Source organism: Oreochromis niloticus, linkage group LG23 (assembly GCF_001858045.2).
Source record: "Oreochromis niloticus isolate F11D_XX linkage group LG23, O_niloticus_UMD_NMBU, whole genome shotgun sequence".
NCBI lineage: Eukaryota > Metazoa > Chordata > Actinopteri > Cichliformes > Cichlidae > Oreochromis > Oreochromis niloticus.
In genome coordinates this window covers 43,177,034-43,194,970 of record NC_031986.2, presented here as the reverse complement: position 1 = coordinate 43,194,970, position 17,937 = coordinate 43,177,034, and the positions used below count along the sequence as shown (strand labels likewise).

At 42.6% G+C, this 17,937-nt stretch overlaps 2 protein-coding genes and 1 pseudogene across 2 annotated transcripts in view; all 3 read right to left on the bottom strand.

The window, feature by feature from the left end:
* Window positions 1–174: 174 nt before the first annotated feature.
* Window positions 175–7,510, bottom strand: LOC109196922 (vitamin D3 hydroxylase-associated protein-like; annotated as a pseudogene).
* The window catches only part of LOC109194555 (vitamin D3 hydroxylase-associated protein), a 28,326-nt gene continuing 10,566 nt past the window's right edge, over window positions 178–17,937 (bottom strand). Inside the window, exon 17 of the transcript XR_002058271.2 lies at window positions 178–317. The gene's annotated coding sequence lies outside the window, so the exon portion shown is untranslated. The remainder of the gene's footprint in view (window positions 318–17,937) is intronic.
* Window positions 13,423–16,191, bottom strand: LOC112843930 (basic proline-rich protein-like). The gene is made up of 3 exons (XM_025903288.1): window positions 16,061–16,191; window positions 15,355–15,551; window positions 13,423–15,072 (listed from the first exon to the last, which is right to left on the bottom strand). The coding sequence occupies exons 1-3, from the start codon at window positions 16,189–16,191 to the stop codon at window positions 13,862–13,864; spliced, it is 1,539 nt and encodes a 512-aa protein (XP_025759073.1). The 3' UTR covers window positions 13,423–13,861.

The following is a 17,937-nucleotide window of genomic DNA, read 5'->3' as shown; positions in this document are numbered from 1 at the left end:
CTGATTTTTGATCATCCAATGTTTTAATAAATACACCAAAAGATGAAACGTTTTGACTGGTGGTTCCTAAAAGTGGATAAATGATCATGCTAACAATGGTGATAGAAAGACAATATAAAAGACCTGCCTTCAAAATATAAGAACAAAGAACAAAAAAAACAAAACATAAATGCATAATTTTGCCAGTTAACTTTTATTTAACCTTTAGCAAACAGCCAAAAAACAAAAAGTGTCTAGATTAAGCCTGTAGTGCAGAGAATATTCCACCATTTATGACACAATGAGCTCATTATTACAGGATATCCTCAAGTTAACATGTCTCCTCTGAAGTCTGCAGCCTCTCCTGTGAGACTGAGAAAGAAAGCAGCTTTACTTCTTGCTTTCTTTGACCAGTTGTTCCACTTCCTTCATGAAGCGCAGGCAGAGCTCATCCTGCCACAGCAGAGCAACACACTGCACCGCCACAGGTAGACCCTCGCCACCGGCCACTGCCTGAACACACAAACACACTCCTGTCACTTAATGCTCAGCAGCTGAACGCACCGCAGTCTCCTTCATCCATCTACTGTAACAAAAAAAACCTCTACAAATATTGGAGCAGCAATAGACTGATCTGGTTCAGTTCTTGTTTCTGTGTAAAGTCATGTTAAGTAAATAAAATTGAAGTGAATGTTCAGAGTAATACATCACAATTTTAAATAACATTCCAGAGAAAAACAAAATGGCATTAATTTAAAAAAAAGTTAAAAGTAATATCCATGAGCTGAGATTCTTTTTGATTTGCCCTAGTGGTTTCTTAATTTAGCTATTACAAGATATAACTGATACTAGGGAAAAATTAGATTCAAGCAAGTAATGTTTATTATTACTTCAATATGCACAGAGGAGTAATAGGACACATCCAACAATGAGCTCTACATAGCCTGGGACAGATGTGCTACAGCAGCTGATTGAAACCACGTTAAAGTACACTGACGCACATTTACAAGTATTCAAAAAAAGAAATGTATCTATACTTTAGACTTTACATCGGGGTCTCCTGACTTGTTGTGGCTGCATGAAAAGCTGGTCTGACAGTGAGTCTGAAACACCAGATTTGAAAGTTATGCATGTGTATACATCTGTGATCTCAGGTATTGTCAAAGTCTATGCAGCTGAATTTGTGTAAATCCATCAATAATAAGTAATGGTGTTGGAGCACAGCTGATGTGCTGAAAACCTTGTGTGCTGTTTATGATCCTGGAATTATAACTGTTTAAGTGGAGTGTAATAAAACTTTATTAAGGAAAAGTGTATTTTTAAAGTTTATCAACATAAATACATTGTTTTGATGTCCATCAAAGGTCTGATTCTTTTGAGGATAGGGCCTAAAATCAGTGTTGTCCTCCTGCCTGTCTCTCCATTTTTGGGGCGTTTCTCTTTGAACCCCATCGCACAGGCTGTGAAACTGAAGAACTGGAAGCAGTTCTGTTGCTGCTGGCGCTGTGTGACTCCTTTAGTTTGGAGGTTACAAGTCACCTCTGACTTCACTGAGTAAATTTAGCATTAAGTGGTTTGGTAGTCAGTTCCTTGGAATGGTTAGTCTGATTGCCTATTGATCTTGCTTATCGGTTGCACTTGCACATGAGATACAATCAGCTGATTTCAATTCATTTCTGCCGTAGGGTGAAAATAGTGACACAGTCTACAATGTGTATATAAACATTACTTTTATTTTAATTTGCAGAAAAGAACGAGTGTGAAGGTACAGTGGAAAACATCCAGAACAGAAACAGCTGCAACAGTTTTTAATCTACTGCACAATATTTTTAAGGCTAATTCACATTTTTCTGTATTTTATCCTCAGTTACTTTGACACAAAGGCATCTGCTGTGATGCTTACACCTCTAATAAAGTCTCACAAGTGTCAGCTTTGTTTTTATACATATGGCCTGTATTTGTATAGCGCTTTCCCAGTCCCAAAGGACCCCAAAGCGCTTTACACCTCCAGTCATCCACCCATTCACACACACATTCACACACTGGTGACACATAGATATCAAAATAGGGATATGTACTGATAAATGATTAGAATTATAATATTTCTGGATGTCTGCGTTAAAACTGAATCGACTCGAGTCAAAATCGATACCCAGCACTAATTTTATGGAGAAATACGAATGTAATGTAATGAGTTGTGTAATGAATTGGCTTTGGGAATAATTAAGTATCGTACTGGATTACTTTTAAGAAAAGTGTTCTGTATAATATGTTTAATTATTACTTGTTGGAATAATGATGCCAACACTGTTTTTCCACCTTTTAACCGAAGTCTTCTTACTCACTCTCTTTGTAAAGAAATTTTTTAACGCCAACACCCAGTTTGACCTGACACAATGTGTTAGTAAATCGGGCTCTATGTTTTCAATCACTCTTGCCTCACTGGTACATGTTGCCTACCTCTTTGAAGAGTTTGTCCCACATGTCCTGATAACAGCCCTTATAGTGCTTGAGTTCCTCCTCATCCTTTGCGGTCACTGTGGAAACAGTGACTACACCCGCAGGAAAGTTTAGGAGATTGTAGAGCATCGTGTAACTGACAGCATCTTAAAGCACAGAAAAGAAAAATAGATTATTGATAAAGAAACATAAACAATATTCTTAACCTTTACAAATGCAGTTGATGTTTAATTTAAATATAAGTTAGTTAATGCAATAATGCCTTTGCATGACTCCTTATCCAGATGTTGTAATCCAGGTTCCCTTTTAATGAAGTAATGTCTGGAGACAGTTTCATAACTCGTACTGTGCTGCACTGTCCTGTAATGCCCAGTTTTCTCAGCAGTAGACAAAAGCAGTCATCCTCATCTTTGATGAAATGTCTCTTTTTCTTCACTTTTTTTAAGTCCTGTGACTCTCTTGTATTGTAACATGTAACAGTTTTGTACACTGCCATTCTGTTTTGTTTCTCATGTGTATCCAGTTCCCCAGTGAGGAATCTCTCTGAATCCACTACAACATGAATTACACGTTTAGCTAAACTTCATTTACAAATAGAAGCACTAAACACAATTACAAATTAAACTGGAAAAATAAAGCGGTTATTTTCTTAGTCCCTGCAATCTTTTGCCTTTTATAATTTACAGCTATCATAATCAGTTTGCCATACTTAAAATTTTGCCACAGTATAAGAAGTTGTAGGCTGGTCCAGTCACAGGGCACAGCAGCACATCAATTTTGCAGCTCCTCCAATGTGCTATTGTCTCATGGATGTAGTCCTAAAGAAAACACAGGAAATCTAAATTTCATCTTCAGGCTTTCATACGTGACCATGCATCATCAGCTGGCAGTACCTCAACAGCAGCATGTTGCTTCCACAGCTCTGGAACAGATCTAAAAATGAAGTAGAATGTTTGGATATAATTCCTAGCACATGGAAATGTAACAAAGAAACTGAGATTCAAGCACAAATGAACAATTGCAAGAATACTTTCTCACCCAACTCCACAAAGAGCACCAAAGTTAGCAGAAACACGAGGAAACTGCCAAAAGAATAAGACAAACTAAGGTGTAAAATTAATTTTCAAACCAATGTCTAAATTTATATGTTTCTGTCACAGAATTAGAGGACTCACCACGGGTTTGAGCAAGAATGAAATGGTTTTCTTCAACCACTTGGGAAAGCCGTAAGGAAAAACCTGAGGCTCCAGACAAGGGTCCACAGGTCCCCCTTTCCTAAAATGAAAGAGATCATTGGCACACAAGAAAACAGTCTGTTCAGAGACACTGAACTGAAAATTACTGTAATAGTTTCAAAAGGAACCACAACCCCATGTTTGTCATGAAGACAATGGCAGCATGGTGATGTTTAGTGGTTAGCACTAAAAAGGAACAAAATCTCTAAATGTTAGATGATTTAAGTTTAGAAGACAAATGGTACTAACTGACTTATTTAATGGAACAACTCACAGTTTTTGTAGCAGGGTGGTAGCTCCATCTGCAAATAAACCCTTTAAAAATAGTTCAGGGATAATTTGATCCATCTTCAGTGGACAGTAAGGGACGAGCTAAAGGCACAAATGACAGGATTAATGACCTATGACTCATAGGGCTGTGCGATATGTCGAAATATATCAGATGACGATATGAAAACATCTATTGTTTCAAATTATATGCTATTGTTTGTTTCATGGTGTCGCAAGATAAACTGTTTACAGCAATATTTTTTCATCGGGGCACAGAGAATACCAGCTTAGCCAGTGAAAATGAGGCAGCACCAGGTAGCTCCAAATAGAAGGACCAGTCAAAACAAGTCAAGGACCTTATTCCTAAACGAGGGGCTACCTTTGTAGCATGGACATGGTTTGGTTATGAAAAGTCTGACATGGACCAGAAAACTGTGCTATGCAAATTACGCTGCAAACCGGTCCCCACCACAGACTCAAACAGGAAAAACCTCCTCTACCACCTACACAAGAATCACGTGAAAGAGTATGGAGCAAGTTTATGGATGAGAAGCAAAAAAGAGCCGTCAGGTGCTCAAAATAAGCTTTAGACTTAACCATTAGAACAGGCTTTTCACCACAACACGCCATGTAATAAATACTAAAAGAAATTGGACGCCCCGTTACAACTTATGTCTAAAAATATATAACTTAATGCATCGGTCAAAGTACTCGACTCCAGGTACACGACGCCCAGCTGAAAACACTTGACGCAAGTCGAGTTGCCCGAGATTCACAGAATTTACTGAAAATGAATTTTTTTTAAAATTTATATCGTTATTGGGATGAAAAACGTCTTATATTGGGATATGAGATTTTGGTCATATCGCACAGCCCTAAATCACATACTTGGCTTGACAGTGATCGTAGTGTGTGTGTGTGTGTGTGTGTGTGTGTGTGTGTGTGTGTGTCTCTTACTGTGTGTCCTGCTTGCTCTAACAGAGCTTTGACCTCTCTGACGCCTCGGGCCATGCTTGGAGATGGTTGCGTGTAGCCATCGTTTTCCAAATAACCAATCCTTAGAGGTCTGGAGCTTCTGTATATCTAAGGGTCAATCATTTTTATTTCCTGAGTAAATTAAATATAATCAGTTTACAAAGGTTAAGATTACAGCCTGTAAAGAGTAATATAAGAGTAATATAAAGTGCAGCGTTAGGAAAAAAAATAATCATTAACAGATTTCATGAATCCCACAGTACAGGACACACCTCCATGTTAAAAGGTAATGGTGGAACAGTGGGGTCCAAAGAAAACATGTGGTCACAAAGAAGTGCCTGCATGCACAGAGCCAGGCTGTCCACATCTCTTGCCATGGGTCCAGCAGATGACGGCACTGGTTTCATACAAAATATAAAGCAGTGACTCAAATATTTGAGACAGTTTGTGTTGGTGAAATATTGCTACACAGTGGTTATGTAACTACATTTACTTTATATGTAAAGTAGGTATGTTTCTTACCTGACTTTTGCCCTCGATAAACTGGACGAAGCCCCTGTAAACTAATCATTTCCCAAAGGTGTTAACAGAGATAAAAGTTTTACTCAGTAATGTGTAAAAACTTTCTAGGAAACTGACTGAATGAGACCCAAAGGTGTTAACAGAGATAACAGTTTAAATCAGATAAAAGTTTTACTCAATGTGCAATAATTTTCCAGGAAACTGACTCTAAACTAACATAAAACCCACCTGAGCCGACCTGCAGTTGGTTTGAAACCACAGATTCCACAGAAGGACGCAGGAATACGGATACTGCCACCTATATCAGTGCCTATACCAAGCAGGGAGCCCCTCCCCCGATGAGAGCCCCCTCCCCACCAGATGAACCTCCAGAGGTCTTCTGGGGGTTATGAGGGTTCACAGTCTGCCCGTAGATAGGATTACTGCAGTCATAGCTGTGAACAGACAGTTAATGAGTCTTTTCATATTATTCACACTTGGAATGGACAAAGGCAACTTAATACATGAACACAGTTTTAAATGTGCTGTAGATTTTTATGTGATTAACTGGTAAAAGATGTACTTTAAAAGGGCTTGAGGCAAGTTGGTTCTCACAAAGGGAATAGCTCCTTGTTTCTTTAGGACTTGAACAAGCACACTGTCCTTCTCAGCAGGCTGGTCCAGGTTTATGATCACACCACAAGAACAGTCATGATTCTTGTGTTGGAAAAAGCAGAAGATGATAATGTTACATCAAATACCTGAGCTATAATGCTCTGATGGGAAATCCTTTAACTGTAACTAAAATTTGCATTGCATAACCTTTGTAATACCTTAAATGCAAGATTTTCCTTGATGCTAACTGGAACTCCGTACAAGAGACCATCCTTGTTGGAGCCAACAGTTTTCAGCTGGTCCAAACTCTCCAGCAAAACTTCAGTGCAGCAGTTCAGCTTTTTGTTTACAGCCAGAGTCTGTTGGAAAGGAAACATCATCATCATCATTACATCATCTTTGTAAAATATTAAACTCTTGTTGGAAACACAAGTATTGTGTGACACATGAGTCTGTGTTGCTTATATGAATATTATGACCCAGTGTGTCTAAACTTTAACTGTAATAAGACACAATTCTGTGTAATAAGAACTAAAAAGCAGTGATTTATAAGTAGGACTAATGTCAAAAATAAATAACACTGAAATAAGGCTGAGTAATTTTAATCATTACTTGTAAAAATTAGCTTTTGGTGTATTTCATCTATTATGAACAATTTGTTTTATTATGTTACATTAGGTGAACCTTTGTGTCATGCTGGATATTGAACCTTTTCCATGTAAGAGTAAAGCACATCCTCGGGGCTCAGTAAACCTTTGTTCAGCTGCTGCGTCAGCTCAGACAGGGAGAGCGTCAGGATCAGAGCAGAGTCAGTTGTCGGATGCTAGAAGACACAGACCCACAGAATCATTATGTTATTATTATTTCTTTTAAAGGCTGCAACAAAGAGACGGAAACACATCCATGTACAGATTCAGGATTCTTTCTTTGCCCAATTTTCCACATCTTCACACACTTTCTCAAACACAACAGTGAGTTCACTGCACTTAAACGGTCTGCACACTCATACCTTTAATTTTCATGCTAAGCATGGAGACCTCAAAAAGTGCCAGTATGTTAGTATTTAGTGACTAATCCTCTGCCAGGTTAAACTAAAAGTACATCATTAGCTGAGATTTCTTTCTAAATAGAAAGTAGAAAAAAACCCAAAGCTCTGAACTCTCACCGACTCTTTGTACCGGAGCACCGCCTGCTCGGCCCGCTGCAAGCTCTCATCTCTCCTGTTTCTGGCTCTCTTGATCTTTTCTTCTGCCTTTCGGTGGCTGTTGATCTTTTTCACCAGCACAATCAGGTATCCCCCAAAACAGGCAACACCAGTGAGCAGAGCCGCTGTCCAGTTGATCATTTTCACTCTATTAATAAACGTTTCAGTGTTCTGTGTGGTTTTCGTCTTTGTCCTGGGGCTGCAAATTGGTTTAAATGCCACGTGGACAAAACACACAGCTGTTTAAAAGTGACAAACTTGCCTTGTTTTAGCTGTGAACTAAACAAGTGGGCGTGCCAAGCATGTAGGTTGCATTATCTTCAGGAGTGGACTGGTAAAAAGTTAACTTAAGTTTTCTGTGTTCAAATGGTCACAGTTTGAGCTGCTCTAAAATGCCTTTTTTATTTACTCATTAACCAGCAGCCACCAACAACTAATATGAGCGCAAGAAAGAGTGATTAACCCACTAACAAAAATCAATATGCTATGTAATTAATAGCATAACACAGTACTAATTTAGCCTATATGCACAAGAACATAAAATTAATTAGCTCCAAGAACGTAAAGAAATTATGGAAACTTGTTGCTGAGTTAGAGCAGCTTCATTGTGAGTACACAGTACTAAAAATAATTCAAATTTTCTGAGTGAGCAATACTAAATGATTATCCACTGACATAAACATTTCCAGCGTAACTAAATTAAAAAACAGGTTGTGGTAACTTCATAATTTTCATTTTGTTAAGTTAGACCTGTGTTTGTAAATGAACCGCCCCATGTTGTGTAGCTTTCTGGATTTTATACTTATTGGGCTATATATTTATTTATTATACAGGCTATACAGTACATAACATCAAAACTTACATGTTTTATGTAACTAAAGTATGTAATTATGTGGGCTACAAACAATAATTAAGTTATAGACTATATTTATATGAAAAACGTGTATACTTACTGCATTTGAATCATTTTAACCATATGTAACCACCTGCATATGTGTTTGGAAAAAAAAAAGGCTTTGATTTTGCCACCCCATTTGGTTTCTTTGCCACCCTCATGCCGCCACCCTAAGAAAATTCCTCTAGATCCGCCCCTGCAGTAGCTGTCAAGACCAGGTGGCCTGTGCGTGGTATGGACCCAAATGCACACTAACGAAGGCAAGAAACTGGGTCTTAACAAAAAGCGAGCTGATTTATTGGCTGACAAAAGGTAACAAAACAAAAAGTAGAAGGACTCTTAAGCCCCTTTTCCATTAGTACCTACTCAGATCGACTCGGCACGTTTCACCACGGTTTTCAGGGCTTTCTATTAGGTCATAGTACCTGGTACCAGGTAGTCACACTGCATGCCACCAATTGGCTGGTTAGTAGCATCGCTCGATGAGCCACGAGAGCCTCTCGTTCACAAAGATCAAAACCGCCATTTTTGAAACCCGGCAACGAGGGAAATGTACGGTGGCCCTGAGAGGCCAAACGGACTGCAACTTAAGAAAACACCAGCAATAAGAAAAACGCTGCAAAAGCACACAAAACACAACGGAAATAGGAAAAAACAGATTTCCAAAAGCACAAGGGAAGTGTTTCAGGGGAGTCAATAACCTTTGCAGGAACCAAAATATGCTAAGAATTGCGCTGGGAGACACTTAAAAGAAGTGGAGGATCTATCAGTTTCGTGAGGAAAGAAAAGATGAGAGGTAAGTCTGTTAGCCTAAGTATTAGCCTAAAACTCCGTCATCAGTATTATTTAAATCATGAAAAAACACACCTACCATGTTTTGGGTTCCTGCAACTGGTCCGTCGGGTTATTGTCTCCCCAGAAACACTTCCCTTGTGCTTTTGGAAAAATGTTTTTTCCTATTTCTGTTTTCTTTTTTCCTATTTCCATTGTGTTTTAATCCATCCACCTCAGATGGATTAGTTTCGTATTTGGATTCTGCTTGTAAATCTGTCCTTGACGTTGTCGCTCCTTTTATATTCAGACAATGCAAGCCTAAGGCTAGTCCTTGGCTAACTGATTTTACCAGAGCCACTAGAAAAGAATGTAGAAGATGTGAAAGACGGTGGAAAAAAGATAGGCTGTGTGTCTCTATGGAAGCTCTTAAGACTAGCTGGAAAGTCTATCAGAGAGCAGTAAAGGCTGCCAAGCACTCCTATTTTTCTCAACTTATTGCTGCCAGCTCGCATAACCCTCGTGTTCTATATAACACTATAAATTCTGTAATTAATCCGAAAGGCAATATTCTTTTGCACTCTTCTGCGGTTATGTGCAATAAGTTTCTTAATTATTTTGTGGACAAGGTTGCTAGTTTGAGACCCCCGACTCAACCTACTGCTGACCCAGCCATGCATGGTTCTTGCTCAAGTCTGTTCTCTGCTTTTCTACCAATTGTTTTATCTGACATAGATAAACTTGTGTTGAAAGCTAAACCGTGTGGCTCTCCTAATGACGTTGTTCCTCCCCGTTTTCTTAAAAAGGTATTTCCTATCATTGGACCACACATTCTGAACATTATTAATACTAGTCTTTTGTCTGGTCAAGTACCTAGGGAATTTAAGCATGCAGTCATACATCCTTTACTTAAGAAACCGGGCTTAGACAGTTCAGTCATATCCAATTTTAGACCCATCTCTAAGCTTCCCTTTCTTAGTAAGATTCTGGAAAGGATTGTTTATACTCAGTTGATGGACTACTTGAATGACTCTAATTTGTCAGAAATCTTTCAGTCCGGCTTTAAGCCATTCCACAGTACGGAGACAGCCCTCGTAAAAGTTATGAATGACATCCTGATAGCCACAGACCATGGTAAATATGCAGTGCTGGTCTTGTTGGCCGCTGCATTTGACACAGTGGATCATGATTTGTTGATCTCCCGCTTACAGCACTGTGTGGGAATTTCTGGTTTGGCACTTTTGTGGTTAAAGTCCTATCTCTTAAATAGGACCTTTTTGTGTTAAGTTGGGGTCGGCTTCATCCTCTGTGGCCCCTCTGCTTTGGGGTGTGCCACATGGATCTATTCTTGGGCCGTTATTGTTTTCATTGTACCTTTTGCCTCTTGGCGTGATTTTCCGGAAACATGGAGTGCCATTCCATCTATACGCAGATGACTGCCAGCTCTACTTACCCTTTAGTCTTTCTGATAGTCTCCCAACTCGACCTCTGCTTGACTGCCTTACTGATGTCAAAGCATGGATGGCAAAAAACTTTAAATTTTAATGATCGGAAGACAGAAGCAATTTTATTTGGCCCAAATCGTTCTTCTCATACTCCGGATGTTGATCTTGCAGCTTTAACTTCCCAACTAAAGAGTTCGATCACAAATCTCGGAGTTAAAATTGATTCTGCACTTACCTTTAATGACCATGTAAACGGGGTGGTAAAATCAGCATTCTATCACCTCAGACGTTTATCAAAGGTTAAGCCCTTTCTTTCCAAGCGTGACTTGGAAAGTGTTATTCATGCCTTTATTACCTCACGTTTAGATTATTGTAATTCTCTTTTAATAGGGGTTGGGCAGGGCACTTTGTCACGCTTGCAATTAGTGCAAAATGCTGCGGCACGATTTTTAACTGGCAGAAGAAAATTTGATCACATCACTCCGATATTGGCCTCTCTACACTGGCTTCCAATTGAATTTAGGATCCGTTTTAAAGTCCTTTTATTGGTTTTTAAATCTCTAAATGGTCTGGCACCTGTTTATTTGGCTGACTTGTTGAAGCCCCACGTCCCCACTCGTTCCCTTTGGTCAGCTGAGCAGTTGCTGCTTTCTGTCCCAAAGTCACGGCGGAAACTTAGAGGAGACAGAGCGTTCTCTGTTGCAGCGCCGATGCTTTGGAATAACCTTCCTCTCCATATTAGACAGGCTACATCAGTGCCAGTTTTTAAGTCTTTATTAAAAACCTATTTTTATTCCTTGGCTTTTAACTCTGTGGGTAACTGATTTTTTATTTTTTATTCTTTTATTTTTTATTTTTTTTATTACAATGTGCATATTAGTATTGTACAGCACTTTGGTCTACCAGGTGTGTTTTTAAAGTGCTATATAAATAAATGATGATGATGATGATGATGATGATGCTGCTGCTCTTGCAGCGTTTTTCTTATTGCTGGCATTTTCTTAAGTTGCAGTCCGTTTGGCCTCTCAGGGCCACCGTAGAGAAATGCCTACAAAAAAACACTGTGGTCTGATGAAAATCCACAGACGGAGCAGCAGGTATATTCTTGCTTCGATACCTTTGTTGTAGCATTTGTGTCGCATATTAATTACATTGCAGGACATGCAGAATGGAAAAAGGGCTTAAGGCAACACTAACCTGAACTGAACCGGTAGAACTATAAAGACTAAACACACTAAACACTAGAGACGAAGACCATAAACCTGAAACATGGGAACAACACAGACTAGGGAGACAAAAGGAGGAGATACAAAGGAAAACACGGAAGCAGTTAAGGGAGACAGGACACGGAGAGAGAAAGAGACATAACGGGCTGGGGAGCACATACATCAGAGATGGCCAACTCCAAGCCTCGAGGGCCGGTGTCCTGCAGGTTTTAGATGTGTCCTTGATCCAACACAGCTAAATTACATGGCTAAATTACCTCTTCAACATGTCTTGAAGTTCTCCAGAAGCCTGGTAATGAACTAATTATTTTATTCAGGTGTGTTGACCCAGGGTGATAACCTGCAGGACACCAGCCCTTGAGGCCTGGAGTTCCCCACCCCTAACATACAGTCCCGATCAAAATATTAACACCACTTTAAACCGCTTTTATTTTGCACAGTTGGATCTTAACAAGGTTTGAAGTAGAGCTTCAACATGCAACAAGAACAAATGGTAGTGAGACAAAACCTTTTTTTGAACATGCAATTTATTGAAAACAATGCTTAAACTGAAAGGGGGTGTTTTACAGCTGATCAAAAGTTTAGGACCACACCTCCAAAAAAAAAAAAAAAAAAACCCCATAAACTCCCCAAAACAGAAATCAAAGTTCCAAACATGAAAGTAATGAGCAGCTCCACCGTTATTGTTGGCCATTTCAAAAATTTGTTGCAGCATGCTTGATGCAAGCGTTTCCATGAGGTGAGTGGGAACATTTCTCCAAGTGGTGAAGACAGTCGCATGAAGGGCATCTACTGTCTGGAACTGTTTGTCCATTTTTGTTAACTTCCCTCGCCAACTATCCCCAAAGGTTCTCAACTGGATTTAGATCAGGAGAACATACAGGATGGTCCAACAGAGTGGTGTTATTCTCCTTGAAGAAGTCCTTTCTCCTGCGGGCATTGTGTGCTGTAGCGTTGTCCTGTTGAAAAACCCAGTCGTTACCCCATAGACGAGGGCCCTCTATCATGAGGGATGCTCTCTGCAACATCTGGACTTAGCCAGCGGGCATTTGATGCCCTTGCACCTCCTGAAGCTCCGTTGTACCACTGAAGGAAAAAGCACCCCAGACCATTATAGCGCCCCCTCCACTGTGGCGTGTAGAAAACCTCTGAGGTGGGATCTACTCGTCATGCCAGTAACATTGGAAACCATCAGGACCATCAAGGTAAAAAAATTTTCTCATCAGAGAATAAAACTTTCTTCCACCTTCCAGTGTCCCATGTTTGGTGCTCTCTTGCAAAGTCCAAACGGTCAGTTCTGTGGCGTTCAAGGAGACGAGGCCTTTAAAGACGTGTTTTGTTTTTTAAGCCCTTCGGCCTCAGATGCCGTCTGATGGTTATGGGGCTGCAGTCTGCACCAGTAACGGCGTTAATTTGGGTCGAGGATCATCCAGTGTCTTGACGGACAGCCAATTGTATTGTCTGCTCAGTGCTGGTGAAATCTTTTTGGGTCTTCCACTTCACTTTTTTGTTCCATAACCCTCAGGATCATTTAAGAAATTCCAAATGGCTGTCTTACTGCGCCCACCTCAGCAGCAATGGTGCGCTGCGAGAGACCCTGATTATGCAGTTCAACAACCCAACCACATTCAAAAAGGGAAAGTTTTTTTTGCCTTTGCCATTAGCATATCATGACAGTGTGACTATTGACAGAAAATGACAATGAATCCACATTTTTCCACAGATTTGGGCTTTTAAAGGCATGTGGTCTTAAACTTTTGATCAGCTGTAAAACTGTTAGGTTAAGGCTGTGTGCAGGCAGGAGTGGTGGTAAGGAGGACCCAAAGTGCAGACGCTCGGAGGCAAAAGTGTATTTAAAAAAAAATTCAGCTTTAATGCTGGATGGCAAAAAGTAACAAAAACCCCGAAAATACAAAATAAACTTACATGAAACAGGCAGACGGAACACACAGCATAATGAACGGTAGATCGCGACAATGACAAACTGAAACACAGGGCTTAAATACATAGAGGGAGCAATCAGGGAATGGGCAACAGGAGGGAAACACAGCTGGGGCAAATCAGGACTAACGAGACAAGGAAAGCAAAACCAGATACACTAACATGAAACATGGACTTTCAAAGTAAAACAGGAAACATAACAGAGACGCGAACTTAACAAGGGGCTACAGCCGACAGGGGAGACAACAACTATAGAACACAGACATAAACCATAAGACGGAACTCTAAGAAAGAAACCAAAGACTAGAAATGATAAATAATATAATAAACTCAAAAGCCCTGGGTCAACGACCCAGGCATCCTAACAGTACCCCCCCTAAAGGGCTGGCTCCCAGACAGCCCAAACCAAAACAAAAAACAACCCAACCAGGGCGGGCGGCGGGGGAACCGGACGGAAACACAAGGAGCCAGAAACCAAAACCCAGGGAACAAAGTCCAAAACAGAACAAAACAACAGCACTGAGGCCCAGGAAACGTCCAAAAGAAAACAAACAAGAGGGCCCACGAAAGGCGCAGAGGCCCAGGCAACAGCCTCGAAAAGGTTCAGGGGGCCAGCCCGGAGGTCGACGGCCCAAGAGTCCAGAAAAAAGGTCAGGAGGCCGGCCGGGCGGGAGGCACCGGCGGCGACGGAGCAGGTCAGGAGGCCGGCCACGACGGCGAGGACGTCCAGTCATCGGCCCGGAAAGCGGCCGGACAGGACGAGCAGGCCGGACAGGACGAGCAGGACGAGCAGGCCGGACAGGGCGAGCAGGCCGGACAGGGCGAGCAGGACGTGCAGGCCGGACAGGGCGAGCAGGACGTGCAGGCCGGACAGGGCGAGCAGGACGTGCAGGCCGGACAGGGCGAGCAGGACGTGCAATCAGAGGCCTGGAAGGAGGCCGGCGCTGTAGAGGCGCAGGATGTGGTCCGGACGTCGGCGTGGCCGAGGCAGGACCAAGCGAAGCTGTAGCCGAAGCCAGACCGGGCGAAGGCGAAGACTCAGAGGCCGGACCGGGTGAAGGCGAAGACTCGGAGGCCGGACCGGGCGAAAGTGGCGCCGCAGGCGACGGCGTGGGAGCCGGAGATGGTGGCGCTGCAGGCGACGCCGAAGCTGACGAGGAGGCTGCTGCAGGTGGCGCTGAAGCCGGAACAGGCGACGGCGCAGCTGAAGCTGGACCAGGCGACGGCGCAGCCGAAGCTGCCGCTGCCACAAGTGGCGGGGATGAAGCTGCCGCAGGCGGGGATGCTGCAAGCGACGATGTGGGCGCTGCAGGCGGCGATGTAGGTGGTGGCTGAACGGTCTCCCCGGAACCGTCAGTAGAGATGAGGATGCATTGGCTGGGTCCTCCAAGACCCCCAGCTGACGAGGCAGGAGGCTGGACGGGCTCCTCGGGCCCTCCAGCTGACGAGGCAGGAGGCTGGACGGGCTCCTCGGACCCTCCAGCGGGAACAGACGGCTGGAACGGTTCCTCGGACCCTCCAGCGGGAACAAAAGGCCGGACGGGCCCCTCGGACCCTCCAGCGGAGACAGAAGGCCGGACAGGCCCCTCGGACCCTCCAGCGGAGGCAGGTTGCTGTGGCTGGACGGGCCCCTCGGACCCTCCAGCGGAGGCAGGTGGTAACTGAGCAGGCGACTGAGCTGAGAGGTGAGCTAATGTTTGAGCTATGGATAGAAGTTTAAGTTCTATTGACTGTTGTAACGATGGTAGTAATGGTGGGTGAGGTGGTGGAGGAGCAGATGGCCGAGCTAGGTTTTCTGAGCCTACGGAGCCCGAAGAAAACTGCCGGATGGACTCACCAGAGCCTCCCGCGAGGACAGAAACAGGTGCGGGGGCCTGCTGAGCAGTAGCCGCTCCCACCCGCGGAGTAGGTACGGGCGCAGAGACTAGCGGAGCCTCAGCAGGCCTGGAAACTGGAGCAGGGACAAACTGGGCCCTAGCCCCCCTCACCCGCGGAATTGATACAGGTGCAGGAGATGGCTGGACTACAGCCGCCCTGGGCGGAGGAGAACAGGAAGGCAAAGGAGCAGGCTCCATGAAAATCGGCTCATCAAAAACAGGTGACGACCCTTTCCCACCACGTTTACCAGTCTGTACAGTCTTCGGTTTAACAGTTTTCACAGTCTCAGACTTTACGTGGCCAGGTTTAGAAAAAACAGACTTGGCAAAAGTGGGTTTTAGCTTATTTCCACCACGATCAACCATCTTAGGACTAAAAATCTCAGAGGAATGTATATTGTCATTAATTAACTCGTGAGGAGCTAAACCAAAACTGGCCTCCCAATCCAAATCATCATCGAGAAAAGAGATCCCGAAGGTGTCTGAGGTGAGATTATAGTCCTTTCTGTTTATTGGCTCAGTGTGGGAAATGTAGTTATTTCGACTCGCCGCAAATTGCTCAGAAGTGTCCTTATGACGGCGGCGTGGGCGCCGCTTACCTCGGGAGGAGTAATGCTGAGTCTCCAGCACGGAATGCGTGTCCGAAGTTAAACGCAGACCTCCCACTTGTAGTGTAGGTAGCACAAGTGCAGGCGCCCATAGTCGGGGGTGAGCCATGGCCTCCACTGGAGCTCCTCCTCTAGCTGGCAGAGTGCTACCTGCTGGCGCTCGTGCAGTTCAACGTCTGCTGGGTCCATGTTCTGGTCGCGATCTTCTGTTAGGTTAAGGCTGTGTGCAGGCAGGAGTGGTGGTAAGGAGGACCCAAAGTGTAGACGCTCGGAGGCAAAAGTGTATTTAAAAAAAAACTCAGCTTTAATGCTGGATGGCAAAAAGTAGTGATGGGTCCAGCAACACTGACGCACCGGCGCATGTATCAAGCTCACCTAGCGATGCCTGTATCGGTGCGTGCGTCGCTTTAAGAAAAAGTCACGTGATCGATACAGCTGCTGTATCGCTCATTACCAACGCGCCAAGCTGTTTTTAAAAGTTACCGCATCCACATCTGTCAACAGAACGAGTCGCCACCAAAAACCCCCCCACAAATTGACTTTCGCAAAGATAAATAAAAATACACATCTTTCCATAACAAAATGGAAATGTTTCTGCTGTGTGGGATCATTTTGATCTTTTAACTGCAAATAGTTTGTCTGTCTTTGCTTCAGTGTAATCTATCAGAATAGGAAAAACAGCAATGTGACTTGCAGTGTAAATTATTTATTTCATTTTATGCAGGATAAATGTCGCATCTGTTCTGCGGAGCTTTCTTACAAACAAAAGCACCTCCTCAGTGTTACAGAGGCATTACAGAGCCAAATATGAAAATGAGGAGACACATTGAGAATGAACACAGGTCGGCCTATATTGACACTGAACAGCTTTATCAACACTTTTTTTTTTTTATTAATATGTGTTTTATTATTTTGAAATCAAGCATCTAGGAAGACTGTTCTGGACCAGGCAGTCCTGAAGTTTATTATAAAGGACTGCCAACCCCTTAGTACTGTGGAGAGTGTCGGAGAGAAACATTCCAAGATCAGAGGATCCTTTAACGTACTGGGGGAATAGGAAGACATCTTATCAGAACCTTTTCCACCTGACTTTACAGTTTTTGTGTACCCCAGCTTCATCTGTGCCTGTGAGTTTTCCAAAGCTGGGGAAATGGTGTGAAAACCCCCGCAATAGACTGAATGCAAAAACATTGGATAAACTTATTTTTCTGAATAGAAATTTATAATAAACTCTGAATCAATTACATTTAAATGGGTAATATTATATTCACAATACTTTCATTTTAATTTTTACTTTATGTCATTCACAATATATTTTAAAGATGTCTACAATATTTGCAATGTAAAACATATAAAATGATTCCATGGAAAGTACAATACCTTACAGTGTATACACGTATGACTATGTCATTGAATCAGTGTCTGTTGTGAGTCTCAAGTAAGTTCCCTGCAATGATATTTAAGGTCCAGCAGGTGTCAGTATGGAGCCAAACAGCAACACTGTGTCAACACAGTATTGATACAGTTTGGGGAATGTGCTGAAACGCTTCACGAGGCCTCATCTACCCATCACTAGCAAAAAGTAACAAAAACCCCGAAAATACAAAATAAACTTACATGAAACAGGCAGACGGAACACACAGCATAATGAACGGTAGATCGCGACAATGACAAACTGAAACACAGGGCTTAAATACATAGAGGGAGCAATCAGGGAATGGGCAACAGGAGGGAAACACAGCTGGGGCAAATCAGGACTAACGAGACAAGGAAAGCAAAACCAGATACACTAACATGAAACATGGACTTTCAAAGTAAAACAGGAAACATAACACAGAGACGCGAACTTAACAAGGGGCTACAGCCGACAGGGGAGACAGCAACTATAGAACACAGACATAAACCATAAGACGGAACTCTAAGAAAGAAACCAAA